Here is a 14,455-nt window from a genome sequence, read left to right on the forward strand (position 1 = left end):
GCAGGAACAAATTTATTTTCATGGTATTGTGGCATTACTTTCATTTGCTATTTCACTTAAATACAAAAATCAATCAGTCGCATTAGTAATATAAGCTTTTGTACATGGTAGGTGCCGATGCTTCGGAATTCCAGATGTAATAATCAGATGAAATCAGTTCCCGGGCTAAAAACAATAAAACAAACAAGAAAAATAAGCATTACAGAGTGCCTTACAATCAGCCATTCCTTCAACCAAGTTAAGAGATTACTAATCCATCCTTACAAGTTTACAGAAAAGCCATAATGGCCTCCTTAAACTCTAAGACTCTTACTATTATTTGAAAATTATTTCTGATAATAATACATTTAAAGTCTCAGCTCCAATTACCTTTACTAATGTATCAGTCATGAGCTTAAAATTCAAACAGAGGTTAAGTCAAAAGCAGGTGGATAGCTTGGATTTTGTTCCATGAATATAAATTGCATACTTGACATAAAACATACAGTATGGAAATGATGCTTTTTTAATGTTACAATTTAGGACTGACTGCGACCTGTCACAAAATTAACAGTGTGGATCACAGCTTTTAAAAGGCATCTACACACTTTTAACATGACTGATAGAAGTTGCAAAAGACAGAGAGCAACAAATAGAAATGCCTCTATTAGACAACAGTAGCCAGATTTTATTGGTGCTTAAAGTGTTCTCAGTGTATTTTGGTGCAGACTTGCAATGTTAACTCAAGAATAGGCAGATTGGTTTCTGCTCCATGTCACCAGCAGATGTTGGTATGATGAAACTAAGACAGCAACAGCTGCAGCTTGCATGAAGGAGCTGCATTCTGACCTGCAGTCTGTATTGCCAGACCACATATATCTCCAAATTAAAGCATCCTATGCAAGAGGGCAGACTATGGGAAAGTGTTCTCTGTCTCCCCGTTAAGGTCCTATCATTAGGTAGAACACTGTAAAACATCAGGGGTAATTTAGCACACCAAAAAGGGTCATGACAGACCCTATTCCAAAGGACTTAAATGTGCATTTGTACAACTTTAGTTACATAATTCTAGTAACTGACATCCAATGTATATCCTAAATTGTTGGCATCCAATGTGTAACTGTTTCAGCAAAATAACTGACATTTTTAGCAACTCACATGCAGTGATTTTGGGTTTTCCTGGCACAAAGATCTGAACAGAATGCTGGTCCACGTAACACCCAGTAAGTGTGAAGTCTGGGATCCTAAAATACATCTGCGGAATGAAAGGAAATACACGATCAGATGCATAATGTCACGGTTGTTGTGCAAATACTGGCGACCTGCATTATGTGCTCTTGGTGTGTGAGTGTACCCCAAAGTGACATGATGTTGATTCATGTAAGTTAGAAAAGACTCCACACTGAGGATAAAAAAAGGGGTTAACAATTAAATCTGATCAATAACTTCGTAGTTGGTTTAAGATAATAAAAGTGTGACTACTGAGGCATCTTTTTACAGACACTATGACTTACTTTTACATAAGCTGTGTTGCCAGTGCAAACATAATCAGTTGGGTGCTCTTCGCCTACAGCACCGAAAGACACAGTTCCAGTGAGAGAAACTTCTAAAGATTTAGGGAACTTCTGCCCTAAAGCCAGAAACAACATCTGTCAAGGAATTACACAGCTGTGCTTCCACTAAAGAAAACCAGGTTGGGGAGGAAGGATGAGTGCACAAGAGTGCTGTACTTACCGATGACCCAAACCAGGATGCTCTTCTCTCGTGACAAATCCAGCTGGCCATAACTAACTTTGTACTCTAAATGAGCAATTGGGCCCCTGTAGTATGAAAAAAGAGCAATAAGGCCACTGGAATTAATATTATTCAGTTATTTGTTCATAATCATTTTGTTAAAGCAACAATTGCTGAAATACTTATGTGCGTACAGACAAATCGTATATATCTAAGCACACTGTTAATTTGTGGAAAGAAATTACAGAGCAGGATGAAATCACTGCTTTCAACCTAGTAATCTTCAGTGAGTTGTTGGTATTTTACTGTCTTCAGTTCACTGACAGGTAACCCTGGGCTAGAAACTACCTCAAGACTTAATTCACCTGGAGGTTTGTGGCAGTGTTTCACATGATAAAATACCACAGGGAAACATGATACTTAGTGGAGGTATTGAGAACGTTACTAAATATTCCAGTCAAAAGTCATAAGAATTCCAAGGCTTCCCAACAATACCAAGGTCAACGTCCAGTGTTGGTCCTTTGATGGAGCTCAATCTGTTACGCTGACTTCCAGGAAGTTCATTTTGGGAAGATCACAGAGAAAAGGAGGAAATGTATATGAGATTTCTTTACTCTTACCTGTTGAAAAAGGGTATTCGAGCTTCACAGTACTCAAAAGAATTCTTTATGCTTTCATGAAGCTTTAAGTTTACTGTTATTTTTAAATGTGATCCCTCTTCAATGAGTTGATAACATCCCAAAATTGGTGGAACCGGCACCTGGAGAAAACCATATTCATTCTCAAGACATACCAGCAATATCATGATAAGATCAGCTATATACTGTTTTAATTGCTGAAGTACTTTAGAGACTAACAAACTTACTAATTGCTGATTGGTTTTGAACAGTATCTCTCAAACCCTTTGGGCTGCTCACAATACATAGATTTGTTACATATGCTCTTGACATCTCAGCCTGGGTTCACTTTGTCTAATTCAGGCACTGAGTGGTTCACTTCAAGTATGAACAGTAATGCCAAGCAGTCAAAGGTATTGTCATGTTATGAAAGTGACTCAGATGATTCAAGCCCTGAAGAGCATTCCATTCAATTTACTATATGAGGAGATTTCTATCTCCTTGTATCAGACTGAAAGTAATTTATCATAGAATCATGGAATTATTAAGGTGGGAAAAGCCCACTAAGATCATCAAATCCCATTGTTGACCCATCACTACCAAGCCCACTAAATGATGACCCTGGGTGCATTCAACAACACATGTATTCCTGTTTGAAGACTGGAAAACAACCCGGGTCAGCGATGGCATTACCTGGGAAGTGTAGTAACACAAGTTAAATGACTCTGAAGGAGGAATGAAAGGAAATTTGTAAGGTCCACTATAGACAGAATCATCCAGTGGGTTAACACTGCTGGACATGAGCATGGCAGGGTCAACAGATGTCACGCAATGGTGGACGATGATATCTTGGAGCGGAGAGCCATTAGTCGGGAGATTCAAAGTGAGGGTTACATTTGGTGCAGCTCCCTCGATATCACACTAAAATGAAGACAAAAAGTTATTCTACAATATCTCCTTCAAGTCAGAATTAGATGTTCGAAAGTCAAGCACAAACATTAAACCATCACACTAAAACTGACATTTGTACTGACAAATACTCTCAAAACAAAGTCCCTTTCTCCTTTCTGTACAGCTGAAGCCCTAGCTAGCTGTCTCTTAATTGACAAGTGTGTCGTAGCAAGAAATAAGCCCATAAGCAAGCCAAGGACTTACTGCTATAGCTAAATCATTACATAAACACACTTGGTGTCAGTCCAATTAATTCAGTTACTTTTACATTTGCTTAATGGATTCAAGCATGCTATTAATGGCCACTGTGGTCCTATGCCAGCTTTCTCACAGCAACCATGTGCAGCACAACCATGGTCTCGCCTCTTTGCATGCCAGCTCAGCAGTGCACGGCTCCACCAGGGCTTTCTTTTTATGTAAGGCCATCCACTCTGCAAGATGACCTAGAAACTTGTCCCTCTGAGAACAGGAAGCTGTTCACCCATACAGTCCCAGTCATCATGGCTTGTGTGAAATGACTCAGTTTCCAGAAATGCAGTATTTAAGTTGGCTTCCTTTGAAGGTGACTATCCCACCACTTACTGATTACAATAGCACAATCCACTTTAGAATCACAAAATGGCTTCAGTTGGAAGGGACCTCAAGGATCACGAAGCTCCAACCCCCACCACAGGCAGGGCCACCAACCTCCACATTGATACCAGCCCAGGCTGCCCAGGGCCCCATCCAACCTGGCCTTGAACACCTCCAGGGATGGACGGGGCATCCACAGCCTCTCTGGGCAGCTGTTCCAGCACCTCACCACTCTCAAAGCAAAGAACTTCCCCCTGACATCCAACCTAAACCTTCCCTCCTTCAACTTCAAACCATTTCCCCTTGTCCTGCTATTATCCACCCTTTTCAAAGAATTGAATAGAACATAGGAGGACAGAAAATTACATTTTTGTGTGGTAGGAAGATTAATTAAAAATGCTCAAGCAAAGACACTCAAGTAGAAGACTCAGAAATAGCTTCTAATCATTTATTAGATAGGTGAAAATGAATTAAGTGTTAGCACTACCATTTCTAAGCCTTTATATGCAAAGATGGTATGAAATGTCTTTTCTCTATTTCATTTAGAACTGAATAAATAAAGGTAAAATGCATGCAATGTAGCTACTGATGGAAAGTGAAGGCCTAGAAATAGTTACTGATAAATGTATGAAGCATGCAGGACTAAACAGTAAAGATCAAAATAAAACACACTACTACCACACAAGTCTAATATGCAATAGCTTTCTAATCTTTCAAATTCTACAGTATTAGGAAGTCACTGAGTGAAAGGAAACACGTTTGCTTTCCCAGTGTGCTCACATGAAAAAGAGTGATTAGACTGGCACAATGACTGCTCTCACCTTGCAATTCACAGCTCCATACACCTGCCACATATCCACAACATCTCTCTTGTCATACTGCATACACTTGACTTTTTCAGTGATGCATACATTGACCTGAGGTTTGCCTTTATATGTGTTGGATCTCCAGGCTGGTTGCTTCGCGTCTGTGGGAACAACCTGAATGTCATCAAACGAGCTGCTCAAGCTGCTGATGTTTGTGTTTAAGGGGGTGCCAAGCGGACAGGCCTGTATGATCAAAGTGCGAAGCTGGCTTGCTTTTGCACTCAACTCCGCTTCATTTTTCCGACTGGGAGAAATATAGTCCAGGATGCCAAACAGAAGAGCGAGTCCTTGTGAGAGCCCAGGGATGGTGAGGAGGGGTGGCCGAGGCTCCAAGGCATCCTCAACCAGCGGCAGGCAGGCGTAGATCAGCCCACTCTTCTTGAAGGCCACCACAGGCCAAAGGTCCCCTCCCTCGACACGAACTGAGTGCACTGATGAGTGATCGATTCGAGTGCACGTATCTCGGTGCTCCACAAAGCTCTGGTCATCCGTGAGCCTGAGTTCAAAAAGCATTGCCTTGAGGAAATCACTGTCAGGAGGAACAGCCACGTGTGTTGATCCATTGAGGGCCTCCGCACGTGCTTCAACGGTGGGGTAACGCCTGCAACACAGAAACAAGAGCGTCTCAGTGCTACTCCTCTTTTCCCACTCAAAATACAAAACTCCTAAAAGCAGAAACACATTGTCCCTTTCCTTGCTGACACAGAGCAAAGTGCTGCAATGCAGGCACAATACGTGTTATCTGAGTGATGTTGTGACTGTTCCTTCATTTCATGTTTTGATTTTGGAGTATTTAAGATGTAACCTTAACATCACAGAGACATGGCTTTGTATGCTCTAAAACTGCAGTGCTGCATCAGTGTATATACTCCAGTGTTCTACAGATAATGCTTAAGAAAAAGCATATGATTTTCCTCTGAAGCAGTATCGTCTTTTAAAGGAAAGAGGGGTCATCTTCTTCTCAAGCTAACCTAAACCTATCAAGAAGAATAGAAGAGCTGCATTAATAAATGGCAATGAAAAATTGCTTTTTTATCATTTTTTATTTGAATTACAGACTCCCCTGAGCCTCTTAAATTAAGTCTGATGACAGCCTAACTTTTCAGTATTCATTTTTATGGATTCCTATAGCAGTTACTCATGGCCCCTCAAAGTCATATCATCAGCTGCATGCCAGAGAACAAGAAGAATCACTTTATGAATCACTTTGTAGCCAATCAGTACTCAGGCCATGTGTTCTGCTCAGGCCCACACTTATAAACGAACATAGGGGGAAAAAATACCCACATACATCAATGCCCTCATTTATCCCCCTCACCCCCCATTTTTATAAGTACATTGACATCCTGTTTCTTAAATTACCATGGGCTCTGTAATCCCAGCAATGGGGTATTTCATTTTATCTATGACCTCCACATGTAACGTTCCTGAGCACTTGTGTGGTTCTTATCCTGTTGCCCCCACGTCCCACTTGCACCATCTTTGCTAATCTACAAGAGCAGCAGCCCCTTGTTGCAGGCAGCCATCCTTCCTCATGCTTGTTTTCGTGACTGTGCTTTTTTGTTTGATTCTCAATCATGCATCTAGAGCACCATTTTTTTCCTGTAAGGAAAAGGTATGCACAAGCAGAGACAAGCCAGAGCTATGGGATTTGTAAACAGGATACAGATGACAGCGAAACACCACCCTCCAGTCTCACGTCTGTCTTGAGCAACAAGGAAACAGTGTGTTTTTGCTGCTCACAAACTGACAAGGGCTTCCTGTGCAAGGACACTGATAAGAGGCTGCATGTAACCTTGGTGAGCATCTCTTATTTTTGGCCCATGTTCCCAAAACAAAGGACGAAGAGATGATATTTCAACTTCTTTTTGTCCTTCCATACCAGCCGGCTGCTGGATCTGTCCCCACAGCACAACTACCTCCTCCTCCTCCTCCTGCTGCTGCATCTTCCCAGCTTTAGCTGAGTCATTAGACAATTAATTAGCCCTTCTGATCTCAGTTTTTCACTATTCCCTTCTAGGAAGCGATGAAAACTTATAAAAGATGAAAGTTTCCTGGGCTTGAATGAGCTTTGGTGATTCAAGAGAGCGACCACGCTTGTTGCCTGAATTAAGTTATGATCAGCTCCAAAAAGTGGAATGCTTTGATGTCCCAGATGTCTTCTCCGAGGTTAAAGATCAGGGCTCACGTATCTCCAGCTGAGTGCATAAGTCCCGAAACCAACAGCTTCCATGTGATCTGGCATTCTTTATATTGTCTGCGCGCTTTGTTGAATTTAAGGTCAGTTAGGAGGATAAACTTGGGGTTTCCACTGCCCTATTATTTCCTCTGGGAACTTGAAAGATCTAAGTCTGGAAATCACTTGAAGTATCAAGTCGTGTTTGCCCCTTTTCAAAGGAGCGCTCCCGGCTGACTGTGTGACAAGTTACTTCACAGATCCTTGTCACCAGCCCCCGGCCTCCATGGTGATTACATCCACCGGCTTTGGGACACGGCTTTCTCTTTCTGTGCATGTGTAGAGGGGAGGCCTCATCTCTCAACTTGTAGGTAATACAAGGACTATAATACTAATCCTAAAACAATCAGAGCAATGCCCAGCACGGAGAGCTGGCTGCACCCAAAGATGGACGATGCTCTATTTACTCCTCTTTTTTGCATCATTTTGGCTTCTCTCCTAAGCTTTACAGAATTCAGATGAAGGCTGTATGCTGTCCCACATAGTTTTTTTCCTTCCCCAGCCTACAGTTATTTTCCCTCTTGTTCCTCCCTCAAAGGAAACGGGTGCAATATTGCCCAGACCAACAACACCAGCTTGCTTAGCCTGAAGTCTTACTTAAAGCTCTGCAACAGTTCTGAATACAAAAAGCCTTCCTTTGGGTCAATGTCTCTTTGTATGCAAGGATTAAAACCAAACTGAAAGTGATGTTTCTGTGCTCCCAGTGCAGTTGCAGCGTGATGCTAATGAACAGAAAGTGGACACGTGTTCTGCTTGTGTGTCTGGCAGCATTTCCCAACTGCTGCCTTGTGTCCTCTGTCATATGATGACAGTGAGCGGGGAGGTGAAATGTTTGCAATGAAAAGAGAAGCCGAGACAGAAAGAGGAACGGGGGGGAAAAGGGAATTAAGTATAAAATGGAGACAGTGTAAGAGGGGGAATAAAAATGAAGAGGAGAAAGCAAAAGAATAAAGAAGAAAGGAAGGAGGGAGGAATGAGGAAGGAAAAGGGAAGGAAGGGGGGAGGAAGGAGGAAAGAGGGAAGGAAGGAGGGAAGGAAGGAGGGAAGGAAGGAGGGAAGGAAGGAGGGAAGGAAGGAGGGAAGGAAGGAGGGAAGGAAGGAGGGAAGGAAGGAAGGAGGGAAGGAAGGAGGGAAGGAAGGAGGGAAGGAAGGAAGGAGGGAAGGAAGGAAGGAAGGAAGGAGGGAAGGAAGAGGGGAAGGAAGAGGGGAAGGAAGAGGGGAAGGAAGAGGGAAGGAGAGGAAGGGGGAAGAAAAAAGGGAGAAAAAAAGGAGGGGGAAAAAAAGGCAGGAAAAAAGAGAAAGAAAAAAGGAAGGAAAAAAAGAAAGAGAAAAAAATTAAAAAATAGATGAGAAAAAGAGGGGAAAAAAAAAAAAGAAAGAAAAATAGAAAAAGGGAAAAAAAAGAGAAAAGGAGAAGGGGGTTTGTGGTGTGAGGAACACAACCAGAACCCAACACTTGATACTCCGCTCCCGGAGCATCCCCAGCGCTGATCCCTGCGATGTCGTTTCCTACACCCCCCCCTCCTTTCCGCCATGCTCCACCCGAGCAGCACCAACCTCATCCCCCCGCTGTTACCTGGAGAAGAGCACGGCCCGCGGCTCGTACCGCAGCACCCACAGCGCCCGTAGCGCCATAACACGGCACCGGGGGCAGCCGGGCCGGGCCGGGCCGTGTCGGGTCGAGGCAACCGGGGAGGAGCCGGTGGTTACGCGCGGCCATTTCCGGAGGGCGGAGGCTGGTGCTGCTGTGCCGGGACACAATGGGCGGCAGCGGTGGGGCGGCTGAGGGCCGCTGAGCAGCGCTGAGGACATGGCTACTACGGCCGAGCTGTTCGAGGTGGGTGCGGGGTGTTTGGGGTAATGGGGTGGGGGAAATGTTGGCCTTCGTGATGTGTGAGGGGAGAACCCGGAACCGGGAGGGTGTGGGAGCGAGAGGGGAGGAGGGCAGGGCGTTCAGCCTTGTTGTCCTGCTGGCCTGGATGTGAGCTGCGTGTTTATACCCACGGCACTAGGTATCATCCCCACTCAGGTGCCCCGTTTGGTTTGTGTTAACATGTTTTCCCCAGCCTCCAGGATAGGCCTTCCTGTTTCATCACAGGGTCCCATGTTTGTGGCTCGTCTAAAGGCATTGTGCTCACTTGGATTTATGAATCAATGCCAACACATGGCTGTTGTGACTCATGTCTTTTTGCTTGCTTGGTTTTAAGCAACAGGGAGGATAATACAACGTGATTTAAGTAGGTAGGTGCCAGGTTTAGTGCCTTCTCCACACCTCCACCATAGACTCAAGAGGTTTCATTTCTCAACATGGCAATTATGTGGATGCTGAGTATGGGAGAACTTCTATGTGTAAAGAAAGCTGCATTTGGGCTCTTTGCCATCGCACACAACTTGTTCCATTTTGCAATAGAGGTGAGATGACAAAGTAGCTGAGACCTTTGCAAAAAGATCCTTTAGAAGTGTTGTTTTCCAGTAGGGAAAGCAGCACTTAATTCTTTCCTGCTTGCATTTCTCTTTCAGCACAGAGGCAGGAGGGGTTATATTGATGTTTATTACATTAATATTGCCTCGTGCATTAGGTTGAAGCAACTGCCATGAAGGTAAGAACATGCAAACATGCTCCTTGTGGGAGTAACCCTCAGCTGCATCCTGAGATTAGGTTTCAGTGCTTGCATGAAAGCGTGTTTGAAAGTCATTTTCAGTATAAATATGTGAAACTGTATAGAAACATCTGCTGGAAATTGATGCTACGTGCACTCATTCTACTCCGTGTAACTCAAAGTATGATTATTATTTTTAGATTTCAGGATTTGAATGTGGCTTGGTCCAGTTTAGTGTTCCTACAGGCCAGGTTATCGCCCACTTCAGGCCTATCTGTTATTAAATCAGGAGTATTGGCAGAATGGATGGGATCGTGTTAATTCATCTCGAGCTGAAGCTGAGTTCAAAGCTGTGAAGAAATTGACTGTTGGGGCTCATCTGATAACAGGCAATGGACTTGCAAATGACATTTGTAGAAGCTGAGTTTCAGCAGTTTCTTCAGGACTGGAAAGGAAAATTAAAATAGGAATTAGGCTATCGGATAGCTATAGGTGACCGTATTATCAAGATAGCATTTAAAGCAGTATACGTTTCCTTAGGAGACCCAGCTTGCAGAAAAGCTCTGTAAAGTTGGTTAAAAGAATCAAAAAGAATCATGATGTGTGTAGGGGCAATTATATTGTGTGTTTGAATTATAGAATCATAGACTGGCTTGGGTTGGAAGGGACCTCAAGGATCATGAAGCTCCAGCCCCCCACCACAGGCAGGGCCACCAACCTCCACATTGATACCAGCCCAGGCTGCCCAGGGCCCCATCCAACCTGGCCTTGAACACCTCCAGGGATGGACGGGGCATCCACAGCCTCTCTGGGCAGCTGTTCCAGCACCTCACCACTCAGTGATTGTGAAAGTTTATCTATGTGCATGTGTGTATACACAGGCACACTGTACACATCAGTAAGTAGTGCACCCTTTATACAGGGCTATTCCATAGCGTTGATGTTGGTGTCTTTGCAACTAGAGCTGAAGTCTGGCTGGCTTATGGGATCTTCAGGGGCAAGGCTGTGCTTTTTATAGGAAGGAGAAGTGCTGAGAAGAGCCATAATGCAGCTATGAAGCTGCAGAACGTGTCAGGCACTGTGCAATAACAGTCCATAAGCTCACTGGGCAGTAAAGTAAAGGCAGGTAGTGTAGAGGCAGCTCTGCATGGACTATGAGAGAGGCAGTCTGGCAGGTAGTAGACCAGGTGTTCAATCCCACCACATTGAGAACAACATTATTAATTATATCAGTATAAGGGGTGATGTGCTCATTGTCAACGCTGTGGTTGCTTTTCATCATAGCGAAGCTTCTAAATGTGCATCATCTTAAGCAGCTGCTTATGCATTTTAAAGAGTTTTTGTTTCGTTTCTAGGAGCCCTTTGTGGCGGATGAATACATTGAACGGCTGGCATGGAGGACACCTGGAGGAGGTTCCAGAGGTGGAGAAGCTTTCGATCCAAAAAGGTAAACATAACATTACATAATGGCCTCAGTGGCTGCATCTCTAATTGTACTGCTTTGCTACATACACAACAAAAGGCCTGTATGTAGTGCTGGTGCGTATCCAGTGAGATTTTCCTATGAGAGAACAGACAGAGTTTGTGACCATGAGCCAATTATTCAGAATCAACATGAGTGGGGAAAGTTGCTTATAATTTAGGCTGTTTGAATAAAGGAGAATTGATGCTGTTGTTCTTTGTTAGATGTGGATGTTCCAAAGCACTGAAGTTTCTGGATTAATGCATAATATTAGGCTTCACTGTTAAGGTCATTAAGTCAACTTAATGAGTTTCGTGCTAGTTTAGCTCCCTTAAATTTCTTGCTTTAGGCCCCAACATTTGCAGTGCTGTTGCAAATAGAAGTTATAAACAAACCAGTAGGCTGAGAAGGACAGGAACGTGGCAATGTTGATATAGCTTGCTTTGGTCTGAGCGTGTGCTGTGGTTTGAACCAAATGAGAAGCTTGATTCTTCTGGATAGAGGTGGACTTGTGCCCCTTTTCTTTTCACTTAACAGCACATTGCGATGGCTTATCTCAAACCAGCTAGACAGAAGGTTTAGCTTCATTGGTGTTGATTTAGAATTACAGTGGTGAATCGATTTGCAGTATGTGGTGGCTTAGTGACTTCTCACCCACGCAATCTTTGTGTTTGAGGTTGTTTGTAGCTACCTAAGATAAAAATCCTGAGAAGTTTAAGGATTACTAACTTCATAGACAAGCTGTTACTCAAAATGGATGTGAAAAGCTTCATTAACATGGATGAAAGACATTGGTTTTTGAGCATTCTGGCTCTTTGGAGGAGGACAGATGCTGAACTTAGTGATTGCTGCTAACACAAACTCACAGAATCATAGAATCATGAAATCACAAGGTTGGAGAGGACCTACAAGATCATCCAGTCCAACTGTCCTCCCATTACCATTGCTACCTCTAGCCACTAAACCTTATCTCATAGCTCCTTGTGCAGACACCTCTTGAACACTGCCAGGGACGGCAACTCCACCACCTCCCTGGGCAGCCATTCCAGTGCCTGGCCACTCTCTGAGAGAAAAAGCTTTTCCTTATATCTAATGTAAAGCTCCTCTGGTACATGGTACAACTTGCGGCCATTTCCTCGGGTCCTACTTGTTGCCTGGGAGAAGAGGCCAAACCCCTCTTCATTGCAATCTCCCTTTGGGAAGTTGTAGAGTGCAGTGAGGTCTCCCTTGAGCATCCTCTTCTCCAGGCTAAACAATCTCAGCTCCCTGAGCTGCTCCTCATAAGACTTGTGCACCAGACCCCTCACCAGTTTTGTTGCCCTTCTCTGGACATGTTTTTAAAATGCTTACATATGTCCTTCATACTTTTCTGTGGAATCTAATGCAAGGTGCTTGCTTTTTGGGGTTCTGGCAAGCAGAGAATGGATGAAGGGAGTCCTAAGCATTTGTCACAGTCACGGTTTCTGTAATAAGTTGTCACTTTTTCGGGGCACTCTTGTAAAGATACCACTTGAAAGACTAATGAGTTTTTCAGAATTAGAATTACTAATTAGTTTTTTAGAGTAATGCAGTGAGCAAAAAGGCACCGAGCAGCAGGGTAAAAACCAGTCATTTCAGCAGCAGAAATGAAAACAGAAACTTCAGTTCCCTCTGTGCAAGTATGAAAATCACATTAGTATCAGTTATGGATTGCTCAGAGAAAGCCCTACGCATTGGCTGAGAGAGTAATAGCAGATGTTATTGGGCAGGTGCGTGTGAATGCATTCCACTTCTCCCTTCTGTTTGCTGAGAGTTCCTAGTCTGTGGGGAGCCAGGGCAGGACCAGCATGCCCCTTCTGTGCTTCAGCAGCAATGCATGTTGGAAGGACATCAGCTTCACATATAGCCTGTATTACATATGTTCAGATAGGGTATGCACGTTCCTCAGCACTCTAGCAGCAGCTCCCTGGAAAAGATTTGGGTTTCTTTTCACCTTCTGCTTTAATCTTAAATCTGGACAACGAAATTTCCCAATCATTGATATATTTCTAATTATTAGCATTAGTTTTAAGGCTATGGAGGACCTGGGAATAGTTAATTCCCTGCACAGCAATGACTCACGTTTAGAAAAATATGTACTGAAAAGACAACTGGAATGGGACAGAATGGACAAAAACAATGAGAGGGGAGCACTATGAGAGTGGAATGAGAAGGAAAAGAGAAGGTTTAAGAATGCATTCAAAGATCCTGTGATTGGAGGGAATAAAATGTGCCTGGAAGTACAGTCACAGTGATGGGAAATGGCAGGGAATATATGCTATATGCTATAGTACATATATAGCTAGAATATATCGCTATATGCTATAGGAAGGAATGTTAGGAGAAGCCGTGTGTTTATACCCAAAACAACTTTATCAGACTATATTCAGTGTCTTACAAGGGTTGTATAAAATATGCAGTACAGTCGAAACTATTTTAGAATCATAGAATGGTCTGGGTTGAAAAGGACCTCAATGATCATCCAGTTTCAACCTCCCTGCTATGTGCAGGGTTGCCAACCACCAGACCAGGCTGCACAGAGCCACATCCAGACTGTTATACTATTATAGCCCTTACACTGAAGGGATATGTTTGCTGGAGCTTCCTTTGAGTTGATGAGATTTGTTTAAGGAAGATGGGATTTTTGTGCTAGTGAAAGAACCAGGCTCTTGAGCAATTGGTGTTAAGTGTTTCCTCTGCTCTTGTGTAGTATTTTCTTGATCACATAGCTTTAATTTAGACATAGTTCTACACAACTGGGATGCTGTAGCTTAAAATAAAATAGTGTCTGTAGTTTAGGCATGATTGTATCAGCATTGTAGGCGAGCTCTTATTTGAGTTATTTGCTCTTTACAAATCTACGCTATCTTTCAAACTAAAATCTGCCTTAATATCTTTTATTTTAAACCAGGTTATTGGAAGAATTTGTGAATCACATCCAAGAATTACAGGTAATGGATGAGAGGATTCAAAGAAAGGTGGAGAAACTAGAACAGCAGTGCCAGAAAGAAGCCAAGGAATTTGCCAAGAAGGTACAAGAACTACAGAAGAGCAACCAGGTAAAATCTAAAGCATGTAGTTGGTACTAAGCTTGGAAGATTTAGAAGCATCATGTGCTCCCATCAACATTTCTTGGTACATCATGCTTCTGTTTGAGATAAAAATAGAAAACGTGATGGAAAGCAATTTCCCCCATCAGAGGCTGCTTTATCTGCGTGTTCCAGTAATGACTGTTAGCTATTCTTCATACTAGTTTAGCGGAAGATGCGAGACTTTGAGCAGTTGCGTGAGCTTAATTGGTTCTAAATAGCTGTGCAGCTCTGAGGTGGAAAAGCTGATGCCTGGATTCTGACTGATGTAAATGGAGTGATTCCAAAAGTACAGGAGATGGAAATCTGAGCATTATACCCATGTGTATG

At 43.2% G+C, this 14,455-nt stretch overlaps 2 protein-coding genes across 6 annotated transcripts in view; one reads left to right on the forward strand and one right to left on the reverse strand.

Annotated features, from left to right (window-relative positions):
- Nucleotides 1-8,791, reverse strand: AP5M1 (adaptor related protein complex 5 subunit mu 1). Of its 3 annotated transcripts, XM_015865870.2 has the most exons (8): nt 8,533-8,791; nt 4,676-5,321; nt 3,024-3,251; nt 2,334-2,473; nt 1,714-1,799; nt 1,494-1,609; nt 1,138-1,234; nt 1-165 (listed from the first exon to the last, which is right to left on the reverse strand). In XM_015865870.2, the coding sequence occupies exons 1-8, from the start codon at nt 8,766-8,768 to the stop codon at nt 83-85; spliced, it is 1,632 nt and encodes a 543-aa protein (XP_015721356.2). In that variant the 5' UTR covers nt 8,769-8,791; the 3' UTR covers nt 1-82. The 3 variants fall into 3 exon arrangements, 2 of the variants coding, with proteins under 2 accessions (XP_015721356.2, XP_015721359.2); XR_001555916.2 differs by lacking the exon at nt 1-165 and having other exon boundaries at nt 1,494-1,628; XM_015865873.2 differs by lacking the exons at nt 1-165; nt 1,494-1,609.
- Nucleotides 8,680-14,455, forward strand: part of EXOC5 (exocyst complex component 5) — a 23,016-nt gene continuing 17,240 nt past the window's right edge. For 2 of the 3 annotated variants that reach the window (XM_015865867.2, XM_015865868.2), the window contains exons 1-3: nt 8,680-8,793; nt 10,912-11,003; nt 13,948-14,095. In XM_015865867.2, the coding sequence (XP_015721353.1) occupies nt 8,767-8,793; nt 10,912-11,003; nt 13,948-14,095 (267 nt within the window). In that variant the 5' untranslated portion in view covers nt 8,680-8,766. Of the gene's footprint in view, nt 8,794-10,891; nt 11,004-13,947; nt 14,096-14,455 lie in introns of all 3 variants that reach the window. The other variant, XM_015865869.2, reaches the window with a different exon arrangement.

The sequence above is a fragment of the Coturnix japonica genome, chromosome 5, assembly GCF_001577835.2.
Source record: "Coturnix japonica isolate 7356 chromosome 5, Coturnix japonica 2.1, whole genome shotgun sequence".
NCBI lineage: Eukaryota > Metazoa > Chordata > Aves > Galliformes > Phasianidae > Coturnix > Coturnix japonica.